Source organism: Pecten maximus, chromosome 10 (assembly GCF_902652985.1).
Source record: "Pecten maximus chromosome 10, xPecMax1.1, whole genome shotgun sequence".
Classification (NCBI taxonomy): domain Eukaryota; kingdom Metazoa; phylum Mollusca; class Bivalvia; order Pectinida; family Pectinidae; genus Pecten; species Pecten maximus.
The window spans coordinates 18,277,295-18,303,872 of record NC_047024.1 but is presented as its reverse complement, the minus strand read 5'-3'; the positions used below and the strand labels follow the sequence as shown (position 1 = coordinate 18,303,872).

Here is a 26,578-nt window from a genome sequence, read left to right as displayed (position 1 = left end):
TTTTACATTCGATTGATACTTAGTACCAAACTTTATTTTTGTTTTGTTTTTATATTGATTAAACATATTACGTATTGGTATATTATAATAATATATTTTGAGTCAACAAAATTGAAGAATATACACAATGAAATTTGAAAAGCCATATTTTTTCTGGGAAAATTAAAACAAGAAAATCTTTAAAAAAAGATAAACGGCATAGATTTAATGCTGGAGGTTATAACGTAAAACTTCTGGTGAAATAAATTAACGAACTAATGTGTTTTAGCCCGGATAACTTAATTGTATCAGTTTGAATAATGTTTGGTAATAATAAGACTACATTTGAATCAGGAATATAATTTCATTAATGAGTCATTTGAAAAGATACATCCACTTATTCAGCTTGCATTCAATCTTAACTTTGTTTCGTTTTTAACTGCATATCTGCATTTTGCATTTACCACTAAATTGACCAATCACATACTTCATCTTGACCAGTAACGCCACCTGTCGGGTCTTATCCGGGGCCAAAAGAATAGTGTACGGCTATGCCGAAAACAGTACTTTTTCTCAAAATTCAAATATGCTTCACCACCAACAGCGCATAAACTGCTTATCTCAAAATGCATAAATTGTCAAACACTGTGTATCAACACCAATAACTATCATACAAAAACTTACTTACCAAATATGGAGGCGGTGAACAAGAGAAATTCTTCCGGATGTTATTAATGAGTACGACAATTTAAATTTGAAAGATAGCAACTTCAGACTTCAAAAATCTAACTTTTGGAGGGTAACATTATATTTTCAGAAAAAAAGTAATATAAAGAAATTAAAAAATTGAGGAAAATGGATGGCTGAGGGAAACTTTCGCCAGAAATTCAGTAGTGATATGAGAGAAAAAGACTCGGGATCAGAAAATGTGGTAAAACCCTCGGCAAGCCTCGGATTTCACCACATTTTGTGACCCCTCGGGTGGGAAATCCCTATTCTACATATACACATATGAAAGAGTCTTATAATCTATAAATTGGGCCTGATTATGAATTAACCCCATGGTTTTATTTTACGAAAAACCTGGTGTGAATATTTTAATTGTCATTGTGTATTCATACATATCAATAATATATATACAGTGATGATATGTTTGTATGAAATCATATTTACCTATAATTATGAATTCCGAAATGTCGAGTTTTGATTGTAATGTTTGTAAATTGCATATTGTTGTTTATGTTCCTCATATGAAATTAGTGATAATCAACGTCAGGTAATTACATTTTCTTTGAACTGATATTTGATGAAATTGTGACATGATAAACAAAGATAAGAATAATGAAGGAAAATAGATATATAAATATATTTATCAACTCGCGATGTTATTTTGTTAAACCTTTTAGTTATATTATTTATTGATTTATCTATTTATTTATTTATTCATTTACTTTTACCATCTGTACACCACTTAAGATGTTTTCTAATTAATCATAATAGGCCCTCGGCGAATTAATTATCGGCCGAGGGGATCGTTTTTACAACATAACGATATTTATTGTTGTTTATACCCAAATATTTGTGTAACTGTTCCATGATCTATGTCTATATGTGATCGTATGTAATTTACCTGTGTCTTGATAAAGGGGCAGATTGCCTCGAAAATTCGACAATTTACTTGTCTGTACTGTCGTTATTACTACTTGACATATATTTATTTCTAGTAATACGCATTCAACAAACATCTGTTTGTTAGGATCCAGGACCTATATTTGATTATACCGTCGTTATTTATATATATATATATGTACTAGGGAGACAGCAGATCTGTGTTTGGCTTTTTATTTTATTATTATTTACCGTCACATGGACATTTCAACTTTATTCTACATGTATTATATATTTAAAAAGAATAAAAACACGACACAGCAGCTAGCGCTTTCGTCACGTCTAGGTGACTCTTCAGATATATATATATATAATATATATAAATGAGACTCTTCTTATATATATATATATATAAGGCTTTACCGATTGGGTTTTCTGTCCGCTGAGGCTTCTTCAGACGGACTGAAAAAGCCTAGCGCAAATTCTTGTTTTTCTGTTATTTTTTGTACATTAACCTTCACATACATGTAAGACAGATTTCGTATTCTTATATATATCTATATATAATTTTATATATCAGGGCACGAGTCATATAGTTGTTTTCCTTCGTCATTTGTGTTACTATGTTATATGCAGTGAAAGTAAGGGAAAGCGCCTGTGATTTTCTGGCTTGTGTTTTTATTTAATTTTATGTATATCCATCAAAGTTTAAGGACACTATTGGCTTTTAATTATATATTTATACATATATAGATAACTTAAATCAACTCTGACCCAGATATACATTGTGCATGATATTGACTTTGAACTCTTCTATAGATAGATTGATTATGATACCTGGCACGGAAGAGAAGCGATAAGCCGTTACCTCGAAATGCTCCTCTCTAGCCTCCGACATAAGAAAACGAAAGTGAAACCTACAGAGATTTTCTGCATATATAGGTAACTGCAGTAAGCATGGCGGATGTATGTGTGATTTGGTTAGGTTTTATTTGTTAAAAGTCCTTTCAACATTACAAGAAACCTAACAATGACAACATTTAGACAAAAGAAAGATTTGCATGGGAAACCTATCACAAATTACCCAGGCTATCGCTCAAAAGATAAAATGTTAATTTAGAACAGTCATAAGATAACTAAACCATTTATATTGTTATTTATCAGTAATGACGTTATTCTACTTGGCAAATCAAATACGTGTGTTTACTGGAACGATAAAAATAGATATGTAGATATTATATATTTGTATTTTGCTCATCCCAATCAGTAAAATATGCATCTACTGCCGAGTAGTATACGATATACCCAGGAAACCATCAGTAATGTTTTTAACAGGAGATCTAAGCATCATGGTAAGCCAATCGGAGAAACCTTGGACGATTTATTGCGAGGGCAGTGCGAAATCGAAGATATACCGACCATCAAGGTCTTCAAAGTAAGAGGAGTCTGGTACACACACAACAATAGGAGGTTGTGGGTGTTCAAGATGCTGGAAAAACTAGGAAAGTGTACAAAAATCCCTGCTGATGAAGAAGGTGCGAGTGCTGTTAAAGAAAGAAGTTGTGAAAACGAGGTTGTCTGTTAAGGTGCGTGGTGATGAAGGAGGGTCGTTATGGAAGGAGATGAATACCAACGATACAAATCCAAAGATTCGCGCGAGCACCTCGCGTAAGTCAGGGAGCCCCAAAAAGAGAAGATCACAGAAAGGAATTCAGGAACAAATACGTATGTTTTGTCTTATTGGACGACCAAACAATATGTTTAATTTGAAATGAAGTTAATTTAATCTAACAACTCTAACAAATATTTTGTATCCTCTGTTACACCGTATCATACATAATTACCTATTCATATCATCTTATGTGTTTGTTTTAGGTGAAGATATGAACACCGAGTAAAACGTCAACTTATGTCCATAGCACCGACTACCAAGCCCTGTCGATTTACCAGAAAAGAAATATAGAAAAATGCTTTTGTTACAATATTTGGATATCAAGTTTCCTCCGCCGCGCGTGTGTGTTATCGACGAAACCTGAACAACAGTACCCGACAACTGGGATTGTGGCAGAAGTAGTGTGTACTGTTTTATTTCAATGTTTCTCACTTGAAATTAGTGATGGTTAATGTCAGGTTAACGATTGTTTTAACAGTGAACTTTTATTTGATGTAATTGTGACATACAAAACAAAGAATAAAATAATACAGGAAACAATATATACATATATTGATAAATAAAATCTCTTAAATGTCAAATGTGTTCCTCGTTTTATTTGATGACGTCAGATGTGAAGACTACAGATCCTACTTACGGTAACATTCGGCAGCTGTATCTTCTCTGATCCACATGCACCTGAGATTGACTATGAACTCTCCTATCATTAGATTTACATGATACCAGACACGAAAGGGAAATTAACTCCTCTGACTTTTGACCTTTAAAGTTAGGTAGATCATACAAAACGAAAGTGAAATCACTAGATAATTTTAAAAGTGCATACCAGACACGAACAGGAAATGAATCCCTTTGAACTTTGACCTTAAAAATTAGGTAGATCATACAAAACGAAAGTGAAACCACTAGAGTTTTAGATTTACATGATACCAGACAGGGCAGGGAAACGAATCCCTCTGACCTTTGATCTTTGAAGTTAGGTGATCATACAAAACGAAAGTGAAACCACTAGAGAGTTTTAGAAGTACATACCAGACAAGAAAGTGAAATGAATCCATCTGACCTTTGACCTTTGAAGTTATGTAGATCATACAAAACGAAAGTGAAACCACTAGAAAGTTTAGAGTCGAAAGACAATTTCAGAAAGCATGGCAGCTATTCGTATATAGGGCAGAGACACGAACTCATTTATATGTTTACAAAATATGATGTCGTTGACACAGGGGCTGGACATGCGCATCGATCCTCTCCCACATATACATGTATATATTTGTATGATGAAGCCTGATACAAAATATGATGTCGAGAACACGGGCTGGACTCTTGATTCGATCCTCTCCCAAATGTATATATACTTGTTTAATGAAGTCTGATAGCATTATGTCGGGGGCACAGGACCGGGAAACACACATCGATTTTTCTCCCGAATAGAGTACTTGTAAACACTTTTGAGAGAATCATTGTGGATGTCCAGCCCCTGTGCCGTGACAGTATATCGGACTTCATTAACGAGTATATATGGGTTGAAGAGGATCGATAGCTGTGTCCAGTCCCTGTGCCCCGACGTCATATTTTGTATCAAACTTCATCACGTAAATACATATATGCGTGAACAGGGATATATACCTGTTTCCAGCCCCTGTATCATCGACATTATAATTTGTATTAGACTTAATCAAACTTGTATATACATGTGACAAGGGATCTATGCGTTCGTCCGGACCATGTGTCATCGAGATCATAATGTGCATCAGACTTCATTAAACAAGTATATATGTGGAAGAGGATTAATACCTGTGTCACTGCTTTTATAATTTTTGTCAGATTCATCTAACACATACAGTATATATACATGTGGAAGAGGGTCGGAGCTTGTGTCCAGCCCTTGTGACACCGACATTATAATTTGAATCAGACTTCATGTGTTTGTTTAATGTACCTGCAGGGAAATTCCATTTAAACTTGGTGCGTTACGTCATCATTTTCAGGGGACATCTAGACAAACGTCGACTGAATGTGTATGCTGACAGTAACGTAGTTAATCTCGTAAATATATTTACTTTGCTATCTAAATCAAACCCATAATAACTATTGTTACATGCCGTATGTATGGATGTTGTAACTGAAGTGACATATAAAAATAAAGATTTAGAATCCTGCCCGCGCTGGGGATCGAACTAGCGACCTCTCAGTGTCTAGGAGTCATTAGGCTAAAACGAAACTCCGGCTAACCCCAGCTAGTAAGGTGGCCTAGCTTTTACTCTCTACTCAATGAAAAGGAAATTGATTATGTCTTTGATTAATTAACACAACGACTGAATCAGAATTATACACGCATCCGTAGGCTAGCATAGAGGCTCTTCTCGACTCTGCACGGAGACAATCGTATGACGTCATGAGAGTGATGACGAAAGGTCATTTGTGACGTCACGTTCCTGTTGCTAAGCTGCTTAGAAATATAGGCAAAGGCGGAGATGATTAGTCTCTCCCCAACTCCTCTCCTCTACTTCTTTTCTTAAGTTTTGGATTATCACAAATGGATATCAAGATTTTCTTGATATTTGTGGTGATTCTGAACGCCATGCAGCAAAGCCCTGCTGCTTATCAGGACCTTACGTGGTAAGTTTGGACATTTTCTGTGATTTTTGTTTCCTCATTGATTATACATGTACATCACGGTGCCTAGATGCATTTATGGCACCCTTAGTGGTGTCACAACATTTCACCTTTGTCACTTTATTTGTGTAGCGTGGAGCCCGAGCCAGGACATACCAAAAGATTGTTGTATTATATCACCGCAAGAGAAGTTGAGAAAGCATGTCCCAACGCAAGTCGACTTGATGTGGGTAAGTATTGCGTTCAATTTAGATAAAGATGTAATTTTAAACGCATTTTAACTTGAAATAAATATATGGCTTGAAATTGCGCTAAAGTGTTTCGTATGACATTTATAGACATATTTCCTTATCGAAGTTTTAAGTATTCCTACTACCAGTAACATCGACAAGCTTTGTAGAATCATCGAGTTTGATTATATCCTTATTTGTTTTAGAGAATCGGAAATGAGGTATTCTGTACCCTTCTGTGTGGGATCATAACACTGATGTTGGTTTACACGTATGTGTATGCACCGTCGATTGGAAACCGCGCCAAGGACAGATAGGCAGCCATGGTTTCCATGTTCCAAGCATGGAGAACTCGTAAGTGATATTGATATTCCTCGCCACTTCACCTGGTTATTTTCGTTCATAGTACAATAACGGTCAGATTCATTCGGCGTGTTATAACACACATTATCTGTTTCTACAGGCCGTTCCCTCTGCCGTTTCTGTGGAACTTCTCCATGTCAGGCCAAGCGAACATCATGGAAGCGCTTCAGTCCCCGTATCAAGAATGTGACCAATTTCGAGGAGCGATCCAATGCAATGAAGTTGTTCAGCCTCGGACTGGAGCTGTCCGTCGACCTGACAAAAGAACTTCCCCGGGATGAGCTGTACTGGGCTAGGAAATACTGCGATCAGTTCGAGGAGGACCACATGGTTCTATTCCCGCTGTGCATCCAGCGTCAAATCAATGACTGGTACCCATTGCCTCACTAGGTATGTACCCTGTCAACCAACCCTTTGTCCCTCATCCGAATAGGGCCGTGGTGGCCGGGTGGTTAAGTTGTCTCGACACTTTATCACTAGCGCTCAACCTCTGGGTTGTGAGTTCGAAATCCTACGTGGGGCAGTTGCCAGGTACTGACCGTAGGCCGGTGGTTTTTCTCCGGGTACTCAGGCTTTCCTCCACCTCAAAAACCAGGCACGTCCTTAAATGATCCTGGCTGTTAATAGGACGTTAAACAAAAACAAACAAGCACACAAAATCCCTCCTCCGATAGGGAGTAACCCTTACGATCCCCATCAACCGACTAACTAATCTGTTACTCGCAAAATCATACCGTGCTCATCATTTGGTAGGTAATTAAAAGTTTACTCAAATCTTAATTAATAATTGAGAATAGTATTGCGTTCAATCCATTATTTCAAATTGTAAACCATTTTCTTGCAGATTCCTTGCAGTATTTGACGATGAGAAGAATGTCGATGATGGAACAGTGGTGGTCGAGGTGACGTCATCGATTTGTGTGATAACGCCCTTATTGTCGCAACCGCGATTTTGCTTGTAGTTGATGCTTTTCTTGACCTTGTGATATCTATGTTGTTGCATAACTTTGGTCAGTTTTACATTGTAAAATTGGTACTTTGCAGAGAGGAACATTGTACGCTGATGACCAGCGGACTAAAACTGTTCTATATTGGTCAGCTACTATGTATATATGTTCTGTAACGTTTCTATGGTAACCATTTACACGTGGTATAATAAAATGTCCTAACCTGACTCGACTGTTTCAGTTATATTTTTGTATACGTCTATATCGGTTTTAATTTATCCACAGATTTTTTTTTAATGTAATTTTGCCCATATAACATTTATAAACGGTTGATAAAACAGAAATATTCAGATTACACAGATATCTGCCATTCATTAATTTTGAAAGAGAACATGATCACCTACACCAACAATTTGTTGCATGTCCAATGTGTGTCCGAATGTCACAAACGTGATCTGGTCACGTGACAAGTATTAGAATGCCATGTGGCCGGGTTTACATCAAAATGCCACGTCCATTATGAACTCCTCGAAGGTGTCCACGATAAAAACAAAACTATATATAAACATACCCATCGGAACTCCTCTTCATTTTGTACGTAACTACGTACATTGGCTCGCGATTGGCAGCCGTAAGCAAGTGTTTCGGTTACATGTACATCTGAAGTGTTCCGTTTGGTGTGTACCATATACCATACAAAACAACAACAACAAAAAACAGTGTAAAGTAACGTAATACGAAATACACACTGTAAATAGGACGTATATATGGGACCATATATTCCTGGTCAATTTGTAGATAAATGTCCCATAAAATTACCAGACAGCGATGAAATGATTGTAGATGGAGCACATTGTGAAACTAAGGTGTACACCTTAAAGTGTCGATGATGAGCTCCCATCTTTTTACATTCGATTGATACTTAGTACCAAACTTTATTTTTGTTTTGTTTTTATATTGATTAAACATATTACGTATTGGTATATTATAATAATATATTTTGAGTCAACAAAATTGAAGAATATACACAATGAAATTTGAAAAGCCATATTTTTTCTGAGAAAATTAAAACAAGAAAATCTTTAAAAAAAGATAAACGGCCTAGATTTAATGCTGGTGGTTATAATGTAAAACTTCTGGTGAAATAAATTAACGAACTAATGCGTTTTAGCCCGGATAACTTAATTGTATCAGTTTGAATCATTTTTGGTAATAATAAGACTACATTTGAATCAGGAATATAATTTCATTAATGAGTCATTTGAAAAGATACATCCACTTATTCAGCTTGCATTCAATCTTAACTTTGTTTCGTTTTTAACTGCATATCTGCATTTTGCATTTACCACTAAATTGACCAATCACATACTTCATCTTGACCAGTAACGCCACCTGTCGGGTCTTATCCGGGGCCAAAAGAATATCATACGGCTATGCCGAAAACAGTACTTTTTCTCAAAATTCAAATATGCTTCACCACCAACAGCGCATAAACTGCTTATCTCAAAATGCATAAATTGTCAAACACTGTGTATCAACACCAATAACTATCATACAAAAACTTACTTACCAAATATGGAGGCGGTGAACAAGAGAAATTCTTCCGGATGTTATTAATGAGTACGACAATTTAAATTTGAAAGATAGCAACTTCAGACTTCAAAAATCTAACTTTTGGAGGGTAACATTAGCGTTACAGTTAGTAACTTTTGGTGTATAAAATATGTAACAGCCTATTACTATTTTCAATCGGCCATAATTACTGTTTCTTGGAGATGAAACATCAATCTACGAAATTGTTTTTAATGAAAACGTTATTCTGCGTTTATAGTGCTTTCCCTTGTCAACTGAAATGAGCAGGAAATATTTTTGCGAGAGTTTTCTCCCTTGGAACACATGTTACTGAACAATAATCCACAATGTCGGTTGAACTGCTTTGATGAATTTAATCAAAATACTACATTTTCTTTGATTCTGAACAAGTTTAACGTAATGTATAATATGAAGTATGATGCAGATTAAAAGGAAACTGACTTAAAATTAACTAAATCATGAAATTAGATGAAATTAGATTATTCTTAAAAACTATAAAACAGATCTATAAATAGACATATTGGATCTTTAGCATTCATGTTACTTCAAGTTCCAATAAAGTATAACAAACACACTTTTCTTGGCTCCTTTATTTATGCAATCTGACATTTTAAAAATGAGTATGACGAATACTTGCTGTTACATATATATGTATATATGCTTTCGTTATCATACCGTCTTTGTCCATATAAGCCCGCGCTGGCCGAGTGGTCAAGGTGTCCAGACACTTTATCACTAGCCCTCCACCGCTGGGTTGCGAGTTCGAAACCTACGTGGGGCAGTTGCCAGGTACTGACCGTAAGCCGGTGGTTTTTCTCCGGGTACTCCGGCTTTCCTCCACCTCCAAAACCCGGCACGTCCTTAAATGACCCTGGCTGTTAATAGGACGTGAAACAAAATAAAACCAAAACAAAATAAACCTAAACCGTCTTTGTCCAAAATGCAAAGGATCATTGTCGATATCTGGCCTTCTTTTCTCACCATTGAAATGTGTTTTGGAAAAAAAAGTATCACTTTTAGAAAAAGCCATTTGACCGGCTCCAGACATAAATACAGACACAATGTCCTTTATTTCTCAGATTAAATAATCACAGGTAGACGTTACATTCATTGGTGTCGGAGAAATGATTGCTTCGTCGTTCAAACTGCAAGACAAATGCCAGTGTTGACGATTGCTAAACATATTGTCACCGTTATTTCACGAATTGAGAATGAAATAGGTGCGCGGAGGTACGCTACCTAGCCCGTTTTTTTTTTATCATTACTTTGATTTGAGCAGTATGATACAATAGTTATCCACGTATCCACAACACATATTTGCTCTACAAAAGTGTCCGAAGTCTGCCAACTCAGTTTTCATCCAGAAAAGTGCAAATTGATGCGCGTTGGGGAATTCAAATATAAATCAAATAAATTACACCCTTTTGGGAGATGCAGGAGTACTAGAATTTGTGAACTTCGAAAAAGATATCGGCGTCACAATAAACAATAAATTATCATTTGATAAACATATATGTGAAAATGTTAATAAAGCTAACTCGATAATGGGAATTCTACGGAGAACAACAGAATAATGAGTCTTGATGGTTTTAAGTTGTTGTACACATCTTTGGTTAGATCACCTATCGAGTATGCGAGTCAAGTTCGGAACCCTCATCTCGAAAAAACACATCAAAAGAATAGAAAATGTCCAACGTCGCGCAAAAAATCAAGTACCTGAGCTGAAGGACTTACCATATTTCACAAGATTACAAAAACCGAATCTACCAACACTAGCATATATAGGAGATCACGTGGCGACATGATAGAGGTCTACAAAGTACTATCTGGGAAATATGATTGTAAAGTGTAAGATATTTTTAAAACCAGGGTGGTTCTTCAACACGGGGGCATGGCCTCAAGATCTATAAAAAAACTTCCAAGATTAAATGTTAGAAAAATACTCGTTTACACAGAGAACTGTTGATGTATGGAACATTCTCCCGTCGAATGTAGTAAATGCAAACACTATCGAGGCATTTGAATGTAAGTTTGACGAACATTGGAAAAATCAACCACAGAAATATTGTTTTAAAGAAAAAAAATCGAACTGTGAATGTTTCAGTTTAAATATAGTATTTATTACAGAGCTGACTGCCAAAGGAATATTATTTCCTTCTTGTGTCAAAATAAAATCTATGTATCTATGATTCGCTGACACATATTCCTGTGCATGGAAATAAGAAGGTCAATGTATATGGAGTTCAGGTTCTGGACGAGGTGTTCAAGCATTAATATGTTAGTCAATGCATTTATTTTATATTTGAGATCACGTGCTCAGAGTAGAGTCTATGTAACGAAAGTACAGTCTAATAAACATAAATAAAGAGCTTGGCCTGTGACAAAGAGGGGTATTAAATTTTTGCCTTTTCAATATTTTACGTGATATTATTTGAAAGTTTAAGCCTGAAAGACTTGTCTATTGCTTTGAAATCGTAAGTCTATCATGTATAACCGACAACGTTTACATGTAAAAAATTATTTTTTTTATGTTAAGGCGATTTTAGACAATGCACAGTTTGTCATTTGGATAATATAACTCATGTGCAGTAAGGAAATTGCTGTATACTCCGAAGAATGACGTCATACGTAAACATGTACTGTGCTCCAACTAGTTGAAATCCATGTCAAGCGTTATTTAAATCCCCTTGAGTTTCTTTCTGTTTCGAGAAGAATCGAGAGGCCGCTTTGCTGAAGTAATACATGTACATTGATGAATGCATGGTAGAGATGGAGGAAGTATGACATTGCTACAAATCGCTACTGATCGAAGGCTAGCGATAACATCACGGAACATGTTGTATCCCTCCGAACCCCAGACGCTGACAAGCCTGCTGTCACAATAATAAGAACGATCTCCTGCTACATCGAGTCAAGCAGGCGAACTGTATTTGTGTACACGTAAAGGCGATGTCCATTTCACATGAAATCAACATCACGCATCAGATAATTCAGGCGAACGAGACGTTGGTGAGCAGTCTTGTGGCTGCTTTTGTCTACCGTTGAGTGTATTCTTGAACACTTTTTTTTATTCAAGGACTCGTCTGTCGATTTTCATTCACAACACTGTTAAAATAGATCTTGGCGAAATGGTCAGCCGATCATCCATCAATTGTATCTGAAGAAATGTTGATTACATCTTGCCTATCTTAAATAATATTTAAAGGAATAAAGAGTATGATTATTATATTCTCTTGTGTTTGTGTTACATGTAGGTATACAATGTACGAATATGTACGCGAAGTTCTTCCAATGTGATTAATGTAAATGCATAAAATCTTTCGACACATTTAGAAAGTGAAATTTGTTGTTATTTCATATTTATTGTATAGCGTAACCAAATTAAAAATAATATTCCAAAGTGGAATTTTGTGAAGTTTTTAGTTTTGGGACACTTAAGGATCTTATCTACAAGCAGAGATACGCCTTATTCTAGCTTGTGTGTTAAAATCTAACTGTTAAGACCATATTTAACAATACGGTGTATGCGGAATATGGGGACCAATAGCAGACGATTATTATAGTGTTATCAATCTGAAATGAAATTTTCAGTCCCCTCGACATTGTCTCCCCCCACGCCACAACCACTATACACCGGTAATAATATGCTGACAACGAACGAAATAATCATATTTTGCCACCAATTGAAACTGAAAATTAAACTGATAATAGTTAGACTCAACATTTACGTTATGCGAAAAGCGACACATTGACAACAAAGCCACAGAGAAAGAAAATAATAGTAAGAATCTAAAGAAAATACCTATGTCCCCAGATTCCCAACGGTTCAACAGATTTATTTTGACCGCTTTTGTTCCTCTTAGCAAATGCAGCATATTTTCAAGAGAGTACACCACACGAGTCGCCTCAGGTTCATGCAGTGGGTAGAGTGTAACAACAGCAACGTGTGTCATTATATCAATTACCGAGTTACTGTCTAATTAAAAAATCCGGTTATTCATCCCTATGGCGAGGTCCTCGTGGAATATTTTACATTTATTAGAAGAACTCCAAATCAGGAAAATCAAATTGCACTATTTAAGAAAAAAAAAAGTAGTTCTAGTAGTTCAATTTTCATGTAATCATGCAAAATATATATTTAAAACATGACTGTTTAACTCTATGTGATAGAATACGTTGGGAGCATGCCAACTCAGCAATTTATACAAAGTTAATATAAAGAATATTAATATGAAATACAAACCAAATGCATAACTGAACAAATTAAGTACATATAATATTTATGTTTAATTGTGTTCTCAATAATTATTTACAGCAATAATTTTATACTTGTAAACACAAACTTGATAATATCATTTCAACGCTTTTTGTAAGAGTGTTTTGGTAGTTGAAGGCATTTTAAGCGCTCCATCGATTTTGCAAACCTTCTTTGAAATGGAAAACACTCAGTGCTAAAAGTTCAAGACATTAATCCTTCTTTCATTTTGTTGTTTTTATCACAAAGAGTATATGTTTATCCTTTGTGAGCAAATTGACGTATCCCCTTTCCGAAGATGAATTAGAAAATACAGAAGAAACATGGAGATGACCTTCTCCGTCACAAAAGATGGACTTGCTCGAAATTGCATGCTGGTAGATTTGGAGAAAGCAAAATATTTCATGTCAAATCGAAATAAGAGCATTTGTCAAAAAGATGACTCAGTAAATTTTGTCTATGTCAAGGTTGTAACTTGGTTGTAGGTTGAACAAATTGTGCCTGTTGGTAAAAGCATATGTCTTCATATACCTAAATAGCGATGCCAAATATGAAAGGCAGCCACAGTTCAATGGTCAAACAGGGCAAGAACTCGTCTCACTTGTCATTGGACGAAGGAAAATAGAACATTGGTTCTATCCCGTTCTGAATTGAACGAGAAAAGTCTGCATAGTTGACTTCCCTTTTCAACGACGTACATCCCACAACAAGCTCAAATGAAGTATATAGTCACATGCCGGACGGATGGGTTAACATGGTGGGTAAAAACACAGGGACTTGCAAATTGATCACAGAATGCGTGTTTGGACATCTTTTAATATGTAGAGAATGTAATGCATTTTATAAAAAAAATAAATAAAAAACAATCTCCAGTTGATGACCAATATTCATGTTCACCTTTGAGTATTTTTGTCTAGTAAGGAACTAAATTCTCTAAACGTCTCACACATATCATGAGAGGTCAAACATATATAATGTGATCGATTGCCATGCCCCTGTGGCTCAAGTTCATATGTAAAAGTGTATCAATCTAGTAGCTGGTCAAATTTCAATTGAAATATCACGTACCACAAATATTTCGCATCTAATTATACTCGTACGACCTTTCCCCCTTATATCAGAGGAAGTTCAACTTATATTTCAGGTAAACTTATTCAAAGTGACTACCTTTTATCATTCTAAGTGCCTTATCACAAAAATGACATCTGGCGTCATCTATGATCATCGTAAATGCGCACAAACTCAAAGCGAGAAAATCCCGCACCGGTGATTAATGTATAAATCCTGCGTTAAGACGAATGATGGCAGCACCATCTTTCTTTGGCTTGTATTACAGGGCATCATTTCCAGTTGATTTCTAGTAAATGTTCTGGGATACCCTAGCAATATGAGATTTCATATAGCTTTAAAATCAGGATGGGACATCGGACCACATTGTCATATTGTTCCAATGCACAGGTCAAAAGGTTTCATCTTCTCGGTTTTTTCAATAATAACGCTTTGCATTATTACGTCACTTCCGGTTGTTACAGCAATAAACAGTGTCCAAACTATTGCATCTAAGTCATAGATTTGTAATCAATGCCATTGTCATTTAGCCATGCATTGCCATCCTGTTCACCTGGCTTTAGCCAACACTCACTGGACTCACTTCACTCGCTTTTTTGATCGTGGCGCCTCTTCTTCAATTGACGCAAACTGCACTGATGCATCCAGCCCTTCTTCTGATTAACTGTAGTCGATGGCGTCACATCACAGATCCTTCTTTAACCTTTTAGTACCACTGTGCAGTGGTAAATGTTACAATACGCCTCACTGTCGTTTGTAGCGCCGTGTACCCCATTTTTACAACAACAGACACACACGTATTCACTTTCTATGTTAGTTTCGAGGGCCCCAGGGTGCAAAGTCACCTATTTCAGACGTAAATGATAACATATCAAACTTCGACTCTCAGGGCTTCCGTGAAAGGCGGTATCATTTGACAAGAGCACACAATGAACCATTGAATCCGACTCCGTGAGTTCCGTAGACGAAACAAACACTTCACAACTTTCTTTGGTCGTCCGGAATGTTTCTTATTGCAGGCAACTGCCACCAAGTTTGACTGCCTTGCAGATTAAGAATAATACCATCACAGCGTCACCAGCTAGTGGAACAAGAAATAATACGTAAGGCCTATGGCACTTGTCAGGTGTAGCAAAATGCTTGATGATGAATTACTGCCCTTGTTACAGAAGTTCGTCGAACAGAAACAGTAGAGGGCGGTAAAGCCGATATCATTTGTCCATTCTCTACAGCCGTCCGTCTCGTTAAGGCCATACAAGGTCCCCATCTCGTAGCAGACTCGAGCGATCCCGACCCAACCATCTATAACAACAAAAACAATGATTAGTATAATATTAACAAAATAAGTACGAGTTATCAGGATATTATCGTCGTGAAAACGAAGTGAACATTAAAATAAAACAGTTTGTTAAACCGTGTACAAAAATAGTTTAAACATATAATGTTTAACAACATATAAGAACTTCGCTCTCAGCAGTATGTAATTTGTACGGTGTCTAAAAAAACCTATTGAATCAATAGTTAACTTCTTAATGGCATTGTTAGTTTGTACCCAAATCTTAAAAGGTAAGAAAAAAAACTCATTTTGTTGGTATAGCGGATAAGGACAACCTACCCCAGGTGAACCTCTCAGATCTAACGTCTCATCTTTATTCATATAATTCATTGTATCAATATTAATGCATCAGGTCAAAATGAAAGAATGATGTTACGTCATGTGAAAAAAACCCCAGAAAACCTAAAAAAAACAACAACAAAACAAAAGAAACTCGACTGGAATACTCAATACCAAACTTGAACGCGCTCTCTCTAATACTTAAATACTTGTCTAAACCTCAAGATGATAGTTCATATCTCGTTCAAATTAATCGTAAAGTGATACCAATTGAAATCGTCATATTTGTAATTTTTAGAAACATATACAATCGTTGGTAAGCCTCGGATGTTGTCCCCATCTTTTGTAACTTCAGATTGAACATGTACATGTTGTATTTACGAAACGTGATGTACACAATTTGATTTTTTTCAACATTTTAGTCCATCCATCAAAATACCACCATTAAAATTTTCACAAGTAATCTTATATGAATTTGGATATATATTGACGGAAAACATTAATGGCTGTTTTCGCTGGCCTCTTAGTGTTGCCAGAAAAACCATGTTACATTAGATTCTTGATATAGCCCCAGAGAAAGTCTGAAAACGACAAATCAGTCTGTCATCAGTGCCATCTTGGAAACACTAAATCACATTACGGTGCGTTCAAATGAAATGCACCATCAAACATAGATATGTATGTACGGTCGACATTTATAGTCGGAAATGACCGAAACCCAGTTTGAAACTCTTCGCTAATCTTTTAGATTAAGGTCATCTTCGCAGTTTATCTATTATGTTACTGCGAAAACACACAACTTATCACACGGAAGCTATTATTAGACATCAGATGCAATGCATATCACAATACAAGCAATGATAGGTTTAATCATCAGAGATATTTGTGATAGATCAATATTATACCGCTGGTGTACAACGGCAGGTAATTATGTTTATTGAGTGGCAAAACACATCACAAACATTTTGTATGGTAACACTTTGAAATAAGATATTTAATGCACCCATATAGGGACACTCCAAAGATATCATGTTGCAAATTAAGGCATTCTCCTTGTCAAGGACGTAAATAAGTCGACGGCAACACGATCTGGCAGGACTTGTGTCGCCACATTAGCAGTGGCGTAAGGGTTTAAGGTATTGTACTGATATACGACAAATGGCAACACATGTTTTCGTTATGATGTGTATGAGACTATATGTGAATTAGCGAGGATGTGAACGAGTGTGACAGATGGTACTTGTACGAGTGTCTTTTAGAACTTTTAAAAAATAACTTATGAGTGTGAAATAAATTCCATATCCAAAAATCATGAGTCATGTGACCTATTTCTACCACAATATTATCGGCTTGAATCAAAGGGAAACGAAACAAAAGTCTTATTTCGCGTATGCAAATAAGGCGCAAAGGTGACGGCTAGGACGCTGTGATGTGACGTCATTCGATTATTGATGACGTCAATAACAATTGCTGCTCGGGTCAAAGTTCGAATTCTTTACCAATCAAAAGACCAGAAGGTTATATTCCACTAGTGGAATATACCATATATAATATTATATCCCACCGTTGGTACATTTATACAATGACTTGAGAGTGGATTAACAAAGCGTATTGTGGTAGAAAATAACTTAATGCATCTGTTTAATGTGACGTGCAAATATATGTTTGGCACTTTCATTCAGTTCCATTCTCATTGAAATATCTATTCTCTTTCTAATTTTCTTGTAATTTCTCTGGATCTACGATCGGCTATTTGGAGGAATACTTAGACTAATCTCCATTGCGCACGTAAACGATATATCAATATATCTGCTATACTTTTTGTGATTTTCCCCGGCTTCTATCTCTCCTAGGACATCTAAGTCAATTCCATCTCTGACTTAGCGCTGTTTATGTTGCCAATTTGTCCCTCATATATTATCTTACATTCTATCCCTACTTTTTTATGGAGCTGATTGCTTTTTGATAGATGCCCACTACTCACTAAACTTTTTATTTTCTATGTGAGAATGGATAGCATATAATTATCACATCAATCGAAAGTTTTTTTTATAGGGGTATGTATTCGTTCTGTACTGCCTCCAAAATTACACTGAATTTCTGTTAATTATTCAATTTATCATATTTGTCTTTAGTATTGACTTTACTTGTCTGTTCATTATTTCTCTTCTCTTTGGAGACACTGAAAGTTACCCAAGTCCTAGCAATGTCAGTGACATGGATTTAAACCCTTCGTAGTTTAATTGTAAAAAAAAAAAAAAAAAAAAAAATGAAAAGAAGAAGAAGATGAATTTGCATTTCTCGATACGATTATGAGTGATTTCGATATCCTGTAATTCACAGAGACACTTCTAGAAGGCTCGGTTGAAAATGAGTCGTAACTATTCTCAGTTACTTTTTATTGGTGTGTTCAGATAGAAATGTGCTTCATCCTTGCTGTCTCATCTCCTTAGATCCCCCTTTCAAGATAACATTATATAAGAATACAAGAAACATCTATTTTAAATATTATTATAGCATTCGACTGTGTTTGAACGGTGTTAGATCGTTTTAATAGTAAATGACGGAGCATTGCATACAAATAGCATATTGCACGGTACTAGCGTCATGCGTAATATTTCCCTGCAACGTACTGTTGGGTGTCTATCAGGACTATGAATGACCTAAAACATCACGGCAAGTTGGTTAGGCGATTACATTTACATTCCCTACACAATTTCCTGTCATATGTACATTATAAGTCTATTATGAATATTGATTTATTGACAGAAGTGTGGAACTTGAATCGAGCTGTCATTAGGCGGCAAATGGTCGTCACTGTCATTGTTGCAATTGTGACGTCCTGACTGCCACGCGACGGACGCCATTTACAATCTTATAATCACACTTCGTTCTAATAATTGTATATAGCGACTTGTTATGTAAATGTATATATAAATGTTTTAATAGCACAAATTCGCTGTGTTACTTCATATTGCGAATTGCTTCATAAGACATTTCTTTTTCGCTGTTGACATTTAGTATATGAATCACGAATAGATCCTGTGTACACGCGATAACATGCCAAATATGTAGACGTGGAGGCGAAGTTATGAAAACGGTTTGTTAAAATAGTTACTATTAATAGTATTATTTTCATTAACATATTACCGTTCTTAAATACAGCACTAAGACCAAGTAAAGCCATCAGAATACTGATGGATACTATATATTTACACAGCCCATATTGTCACGCCATAAAACAGTTGGTGGGTGGTCGGATGGCACAGAGGTAACACACTTGGCTTTCAACTAGGCGACCGGGGTTCGATTCCCCGATCGAACATGACTAGGCTAGGGATCCATCCAGTTTTAGTAAACTTGTTTTGCAGTTGTTGTAAAATAATAAAATTTTCAAAAACTGTTATATTAACATATAGTCGACGAATTAGCGAATATTGTATAAGCTATCGATGCCATGTCAATTAAAGCAGTTGGATATATAATGGACATAATAATTATAGTATAGACGACATGATACAGGTATTTATCAGGTCTGAATGCGGTCTATTACAGATACTTATCAGGCTCTGGTTGCGATATATTTCAGCTACCTATCAGGTTCCATTTATGAAATAGAATGCAATTTGTATAATTTACATACCATTTAGCATGTAGGATCATCTGTTTCCAAATGATCCTCTATCAGCTTCTTAAATGTGAATCTAAACTCGAAAAACACACTTCACCGCAAATGAAATACATACTTAATGCTTGACTGTTCGACAAATGTAGAAAGTGTACTTGTACCGATGGTTTAGTCTTGGTGAAATTGAAAAACTGTAGGATGTTGTTTGAAACCTAATTGTTTCATGTATTTTATATTGGGAAGGATGAAAGGTATTGTTAACTTGATAATAAGATAGCAATAAACTTGATAAAATAAATGATATGAGTTGAATACTAGACCAAATTATTAAATAATACCAAATAATACCAAAGAACTGTTCAAAAGACATCCAAGATATAATCACATTTCAATACAAATAAGAACAAGATACATGTACAGTAAAGCTAAGCACAGTTAAACACAACTGGCTCGTCCCTCTAGGATCAGTGATGATAGGGACATCTCACAACTGGTTCGTCATTCTGGCACTCGTCAGTGATGTTAGGGACATCATACAGCTGTTTGGTCCTTCTATGACTCGTCAGTGATGTTAGGGACATCATACAGCTGGTTCGTCCTTCTAGGACTCGTCAGTGATGTTAGTGATGTCAGACAGCTGTTTGGTCCTTCTATGACTCGTCAGTGATGTTAGAGACATCATACAACTGGTTCGTAGTTTTATGGTTCGTCCGTGATGTTAGTGATGTCAGACAGCTGTTTCGTCCTTCAAGGACTCGTCAGTGATGTTAGGGACGCCATACAATAGGTTCGGCCTCATATGACTCGTCAATGATGTTAGGGATATCATACAGCAGTTTCGGCCATGTAGGACTCGTCAGTGATGTTAGGGACATCATACAGTAGTTTCGGCCAAGTATGACTCGTCAGTGATGTTAAGAGACAGGAAGAGATGGAGAAAATGTCACCAATATATACCCAACTTTCGTAAACAGGAATGCTTCGATCTTTACATATCGTCTGCTCCCTCTAATACCCTCCAAAAGTGAAATTTTGACAAAATGAACTTTAGTTACTGTGGACAAATTTAGAAGATGTAAATTTAAAGCTAATTGATTGACATGTTTTTCTTTTTCGTGATTTAAATGTTTCCTTGAGTCATAAAACAGAAAATATCAAAATCGATATTGTATCAATCCGAAAAGGTAAATATGTATATTAAATAAAGAATTACATAATGTCTTTGAGAACTTGCTTATCATAATTAAAGGGGAAATATATTGATCACCTGAGAATTTAGTGGCACTTTGCCTACATACTCTATCTACTTCTGCATATTCCTCCAAAATTTGTTATAACTTTTTTTATCAATTTTTATCAATTTGCCATGGTCAATATTCACTTAAATTTATTTTCAGCATGGTTTACATCGGTTTGCGCTTACTATATATTGAATAAGAGAGCGAAAAATTTGAACACGTTTTATTCAAAATACATCGTTTTTTTGTCAATTATCATGTGATCGTTTAAACTGGTGGTTGCTTATCGTTGTATCATTACAAGTTTGGTATCCAGAAACCACACATTGAATTGTGACCTGAAAGGAATGGCTTCCGGCGACCTGCGCACTGGGGATTTGAAATGCGTTTTCTGATCGATTGACGTCAAAATCAAAGCGCCATCTATTAAAAAAAAAAATAAACAACATGCAAACAATAATGATATACGGGTTTTGCGTTAGAAGGTTTAGCCCATTTCTTTTGAAGGTCAAAATAAGGTAATGAACTGATAGATAGATGGATAGAGGATACCAACGGGACACTTTGAAAATAACAGCAGATCTTTAATTAACTTTATAACCATTGAAGGTAGTCCTAGGCAATATCTTTTCGCTCCTTTTACAAGAATGGTTCATTTTTAGAATGTTATTCGACGGTTTGTTTGTTTGTTTGTTTGTTTTTGTTTAACGTCCTATAAGCCAGGGTCATTTAAGGACGTGACAAGTTTTGGAGGTGAAGGAAAGGCGGAGTACCCAGAGAAAAGCCACCGATGGCAAATTATAAACAACAAAATACCACCTTTGTGTCCATTTTTAACCTATTAATTTTACGTCGAAGAACCCAAGGCGAATCGTTTAGGAAATTTTAGACCTATGTTTAATTTGTAGAACTATAACCGAGAATTAAATTTTATTCTGGTCTGCGACTGCTGAGATATGCAGAGACATTCTTGGTACTGCAGTTATCCACATGGTATTTCATTACCATGACAAGATTTTTGTTGAGGCTGACTCATGCTGCCAAGCATTTTGTTAACCGTGACGTGTAAGGAGTTATTATCTAGTGAAGTTCTTTGCGGCCTCTAATACATTAGAATGTACACATAGCTAACACTGAAAACACCACCTAATGTCACCATCTTACAACACACATATTATGAAATCCATCGACATTTTGAAACGTAGAGCGTTTCATTTTACGAGCGCCCTGTCTCCCGAAATGTTCAAGAGTGTCGTCGGCGACACATAAATGGATGAGTGATGCAAAGAACGAGATAATGCAACATACTTGCTAGACCAGATTGTGGCACCAGTCGTGTCTGAACCTCCCGCGTCTATACTGTCTACACTACACAATAAACTCCCGTCGTTGACTGACACGGACTAGCAGTAAATGTGATTGAGCGTCAGACTGTATTGTTATCCAAGTCTAGTTTGGATGCATCACTAACTACGACGCTGATGTAGACTTTCGTGTTATGTCGCTGTTATCATATACCACCATCAAGTTATATTTTACGGTGGTTTTATTCCCAGTTTGGTTTTTTTTATGTTTGTGATACCAATTTATGACATAATCAATTAAGTATTTAACACAACATGCTAATTTTTCTATTTGTCGCTACATACTTAAAATGTATAATATTGTCATGTTATTTTTGCGGATAGTCTCATATTATGTCGTGTACAAAGGAGCTGATAACTGGTTATGTACATGTACAGAATGCATATAAACATCAATTTATTAAACTTTTACTAGTGAAATCATGGAAATTATTTATATTTTTCTTATATTTTCAATTCGTGAAAATAATACTTTTTCTTATTTGACCAATCAAAGCACTGCTTGCAAACGACAATTGGAGATATTTAAAGATGCTCTGGCAGAATTTTCTATAAAATGTAATAAACGGACGACACTGTATAACCTAATGAAATAGAGGATATCTAACATTATCTTCAGTAATATCAGATATTTCACTCTTATGGCTAGCATTTTGATAAGTTTCACTCGTGGAAAATACCAAAACGTCAGTCCCACTGGTGAAATATGTTTGGTATAACTGAAGACACTACTAGATATCCTCCATTTCATTTTGCTACATATTGTCGTCCCCAGATATTTGGTATTGTCTATCACCGCTGCGTTTAATTGGTAATTTTGTTCCTTTAATATACACTTACATGCTTATACTACCTATGTATAATGTACAATGTATATGTACAAGAAATATGCCTTTTGAACATAATGTAAAAATGCATTATCACATACATAAAATGTAAGCAGCCTGTTATCTTGTGTATCTAACCAGGTAATCATTCGCATATGCCACTAGCTAAATATACTCCTGAACATTTTTCATTGTATGTGCCAGTCAGAAATCCATTGTGACGTCATAATATGGTTAATGCCATTACGCCATTAACTAGAAATGGCACAGACAAAGGGCTGTCCCTGCTTGATTTTGTCTTCCCCGTTTTGACTTTTTAAAAAATCAAAATAATTTGTGATAATAGCTCGTCTCGAAGTTTAATTTCGTGGTCACCAGGGCTCTCAAAATGAAAATTTCTAAGACTCGTTTTGTAAAACGATCATATGAAATAAAAACTCATTTAAGATTCTGTACATAATTATCATTTCTTTTGTGTTGTTGTCAAATCAAATAGATAGCCTTGGATTTGAATGATAAATGCATTTCTTATTCTACTAGTCCTTCATTTTTTAAAGTTTTTATATTCATCAACAATAATTATTTTGGTTTTTCCATGTCAACATGCACCAGATGCATCATGTATGTATACATATACAATAAGTGTCGACAACGTAAATTGTGGCCGATATAGAACGTATATGATTTTATATACACCTTATTTAACACATGTGTTTCAAACCGTTTCTGTTTGATTGTACACCCTGGTCGACGAAATTTCCGTCGATAATCAATAATACGATTTTCAATTCAAAATAATTTTACAAGTAATACATAAGAAATAAGAAAGGATTTTCAAATGCTAATTCTCAACCATTTAAATAAAACAAATTTCTCTTAAAGGCAGCATATGTCAGGCGCTTATATCACACTTTGCCATCTCTAAGAATAAACAAAAATCAAGATTGAAGTGGCGTTGAACCAACAAGTTTCTTGGACTTTTTAGTTAATACTTGTAAATGCTATCCTTAAGCATCGAAGAATGACGATGTCTTTATTTCCCGGAAGTGCTAGTCAGTTCCATTAACTTGATATGCGCTGTCATATGTCAATGGAAACGCAGCAGTTCTGGCCCATTCTTGTCGCCCGGGTCTGACAAGAACTTTTACTACAGACCGTTTTCCCACTTAATGAGTATTCAAAGTAACACGCCTTTTCATGATTGAAAGCATTATCACCCTACGTGCGAGTATCCTTCGTCAGCTGTCTATTGAGAGATTGACCGCGCAGGTTCGTTATAAGGAATTGTCTATTAAATGGATTTCATGGAATGGCTCAAGACCTAGACGGGGATACATGCATTGTGTTCCACTTATAAGTGATTGGGGCTCGATGTGGACAGAATGGAACTGTTCATCATACAATCAAAATGACTGATTTGGTATGTAAGTCTCAGTATATCCATAACAAAAACACATTAGTGTTATTAGGAACAACGTCATTTGCTTAATTGTGCGTTTTGTGTTCAGTCCAATAACCATGAAGAACGCATTTGTCTTGTAAGGGCGACAGACATTTGCCTAATTGTGTGCTTTGCGGAAAAAAATGCATAATCCTTGATACAAAGAGTTAATGCATACAAAGCTTAACAAAATAAGAAGAACTTAAATCGGTATCACTGTATTTAACTCATAATTTAAACTAGTTATCGGGGGATTTGAGCAATTTCGGCTATGAAAATGCCATAACGATTTTGATTTATTATTAAGAATAAATCAAAGTGGAAACATATTTTGATATTTTGATTAAGCTGTACATGTAGTGCTTAATGGTCTCCAGCGAAGCTCTTCCGATAGCCTCGAGTGTTATGGGAGAAATTTACTGTTAAGGAACTAATGGAAAAACCGATAGGTCTTATCATACTTATATTGATTCTTTGGCGTATATGAAGAGGATCGATTTCGTGTGATCTTGACGATGAATGTCAGTAATGCCCCCCCTTTTTTGGTTTCCCTTTTCCTCGACAGTGCGTTTTACAAATTCGTTTACAATAAGTATATTTCTCAAAACTTTTAAAATCATCAACTTAAACTGGGTGTTAATGCGTAGTTTATTAATAATTTTTGGCCTCCTGGTGATATTTTAAGTTATCTTGTAACTTTTTCTGATGGAAAAATAAGTTCAAATACACACTTTGAATCTCGTAAAATGTCAACTACAGTATATGATGGGTTTATACACGAACTTGTCTAAAAGTCAGTGTTAAGTATAAAATTATATAATGATGAACGTCTTCACAATAGAATACTTTCAAATTAAGTCTTTTTTTCCTCAAAATTCCGAAATTGCAACATCGCACGAATACATTGGATGATTTGTTTGTTTAGTCGCGATTGCTCCTTTCTTTCTTTAAGGAACACAACTAAATCAGCCAATCAGCTGGTGTTTCATCTGAACCAAATCCCTGAGGAAAATGTGTTTCTGAGGTTTGTAGCTGTTTTCCTGAGTAAATAACACATGGAATGGATACTTTCTATATACGAGAATATAGAGTAGGGTCTTGAGATTTTGACAAAAGCAAAAACAAAACACAAATTTAAATTCCTACTGCAAATAGAATGACTTAGGATTCCAGGTGTAAAAGGGCGGGAAATCCCCAGGTGGGGTTCCTCAGCGCACTGTAAATATCGGGGTTACTGTCTTTTGAGTACCCGTGTGCTCTTATATGCCATTAAACCTATACAATTACAACATGTATATAAATTTCACATCATTTAACCTTCAAACAAGAAAATGAAGGGATGGAGTCACTAGTAATAACATTTAGTAAATTATTTAGTAAGCAAATTGAATGAAACACCGATGATGCGAATAATGTTGAGACGAATAATGCGAGTGTATATGCTCCAGACCCTACAATAACAGTCACAATGTTCACGTACTTTCCTCAGCTGAATGTCCACAAGTTCTAGTTTTTCTTACATTGTCTATATTTTCCGATTCCGATGTCAATATTCCAATTTTCACTGGGTTTTTTTCACTCTCAAACTGCAATCTACCGACAGACTTTGTTTCCACAGGTGTACAATTAAATGTTACCAATTGACGCTACTGGTGACATATATATTGAGTTAATATTTTTTATTACACACGTTCCCAATCGTACTTATATATGGTTGTCAATAGCAAAAGGACAATGGAATCAATGAATATCGCAATAATTCACTAGAAGAACAAAAAAGTTTCTAAAATGAATTCAGTTCGGAAGCAAATTGCAAATATTATGTATGGATTCGACAATCCAGTTAACTTCATTGGACTCCTATATTATGCAACTTTGAAGAGTTGAACCGTCGAATAAGTCGAATTTTACTGTACTCTATACCAATGCTATAAGCAATGTGCAGAAGATTATATAGTGATTATGCATGTCTGCATTTCGTTCAAACCAACCTTAAGACTCAAGACACTTATTTTCCATAATCTTTGACCACCTCACTTGATGTATGTTGTCAAATAACTCTTATATCTATCTTGTTGGTGTTTTTGACATTGTTTATCAGCATGTTACTTCTGCACAGAAATCAATGAATAAT

At 35.6% G+C, this 26,578-nt stretch overlaps 1 protein-coding gene and 1 long non-coding RNA gene across 2 annotated transcripts in view; one reads left to right on the top strand and one right to left on the bottom strand.

Moving 5' to 3' along the window:
* The first annotated feature begins 2,383 nt into the window (after positions 1 to 2,383).
* LOC117336431 lies at positions 2,384 to 7,642 on the top strand. Its single transcript, XR_004534619.1, has 5 exons — positions 2,384 to 3,312; positions 3,463 to 6,105; positions 6,312 to 6,459; positions 6,569 to 6,858; positions 7,313 to 7,642. It is a non-coding gene; the product is annotated as an uncharacterized LOC117336431 (long non-coding RNA).
* A 5,633-nt stretch (positions 7,643 to 13,275) lies between these two features.
* Positions 13,276 to 26,578, bottom strand: part of LOC117336430 — a 49,381-nt gene continuing 36,078 nt past the window's right edge. Inside the window, exon 3 of the mRNA XM_033896944.1 lies at positions 13,276 to 15,633. Within this exon, the coding sequence (XP_033752835.1) occupies positions 15,413 to 15,633 (221 nt within the window). The 3' untranslated portion in view covers positions 13,276 to 15,412. The remainder of the gene's footprint in view (positions 15,634 to 26,578) is intronic.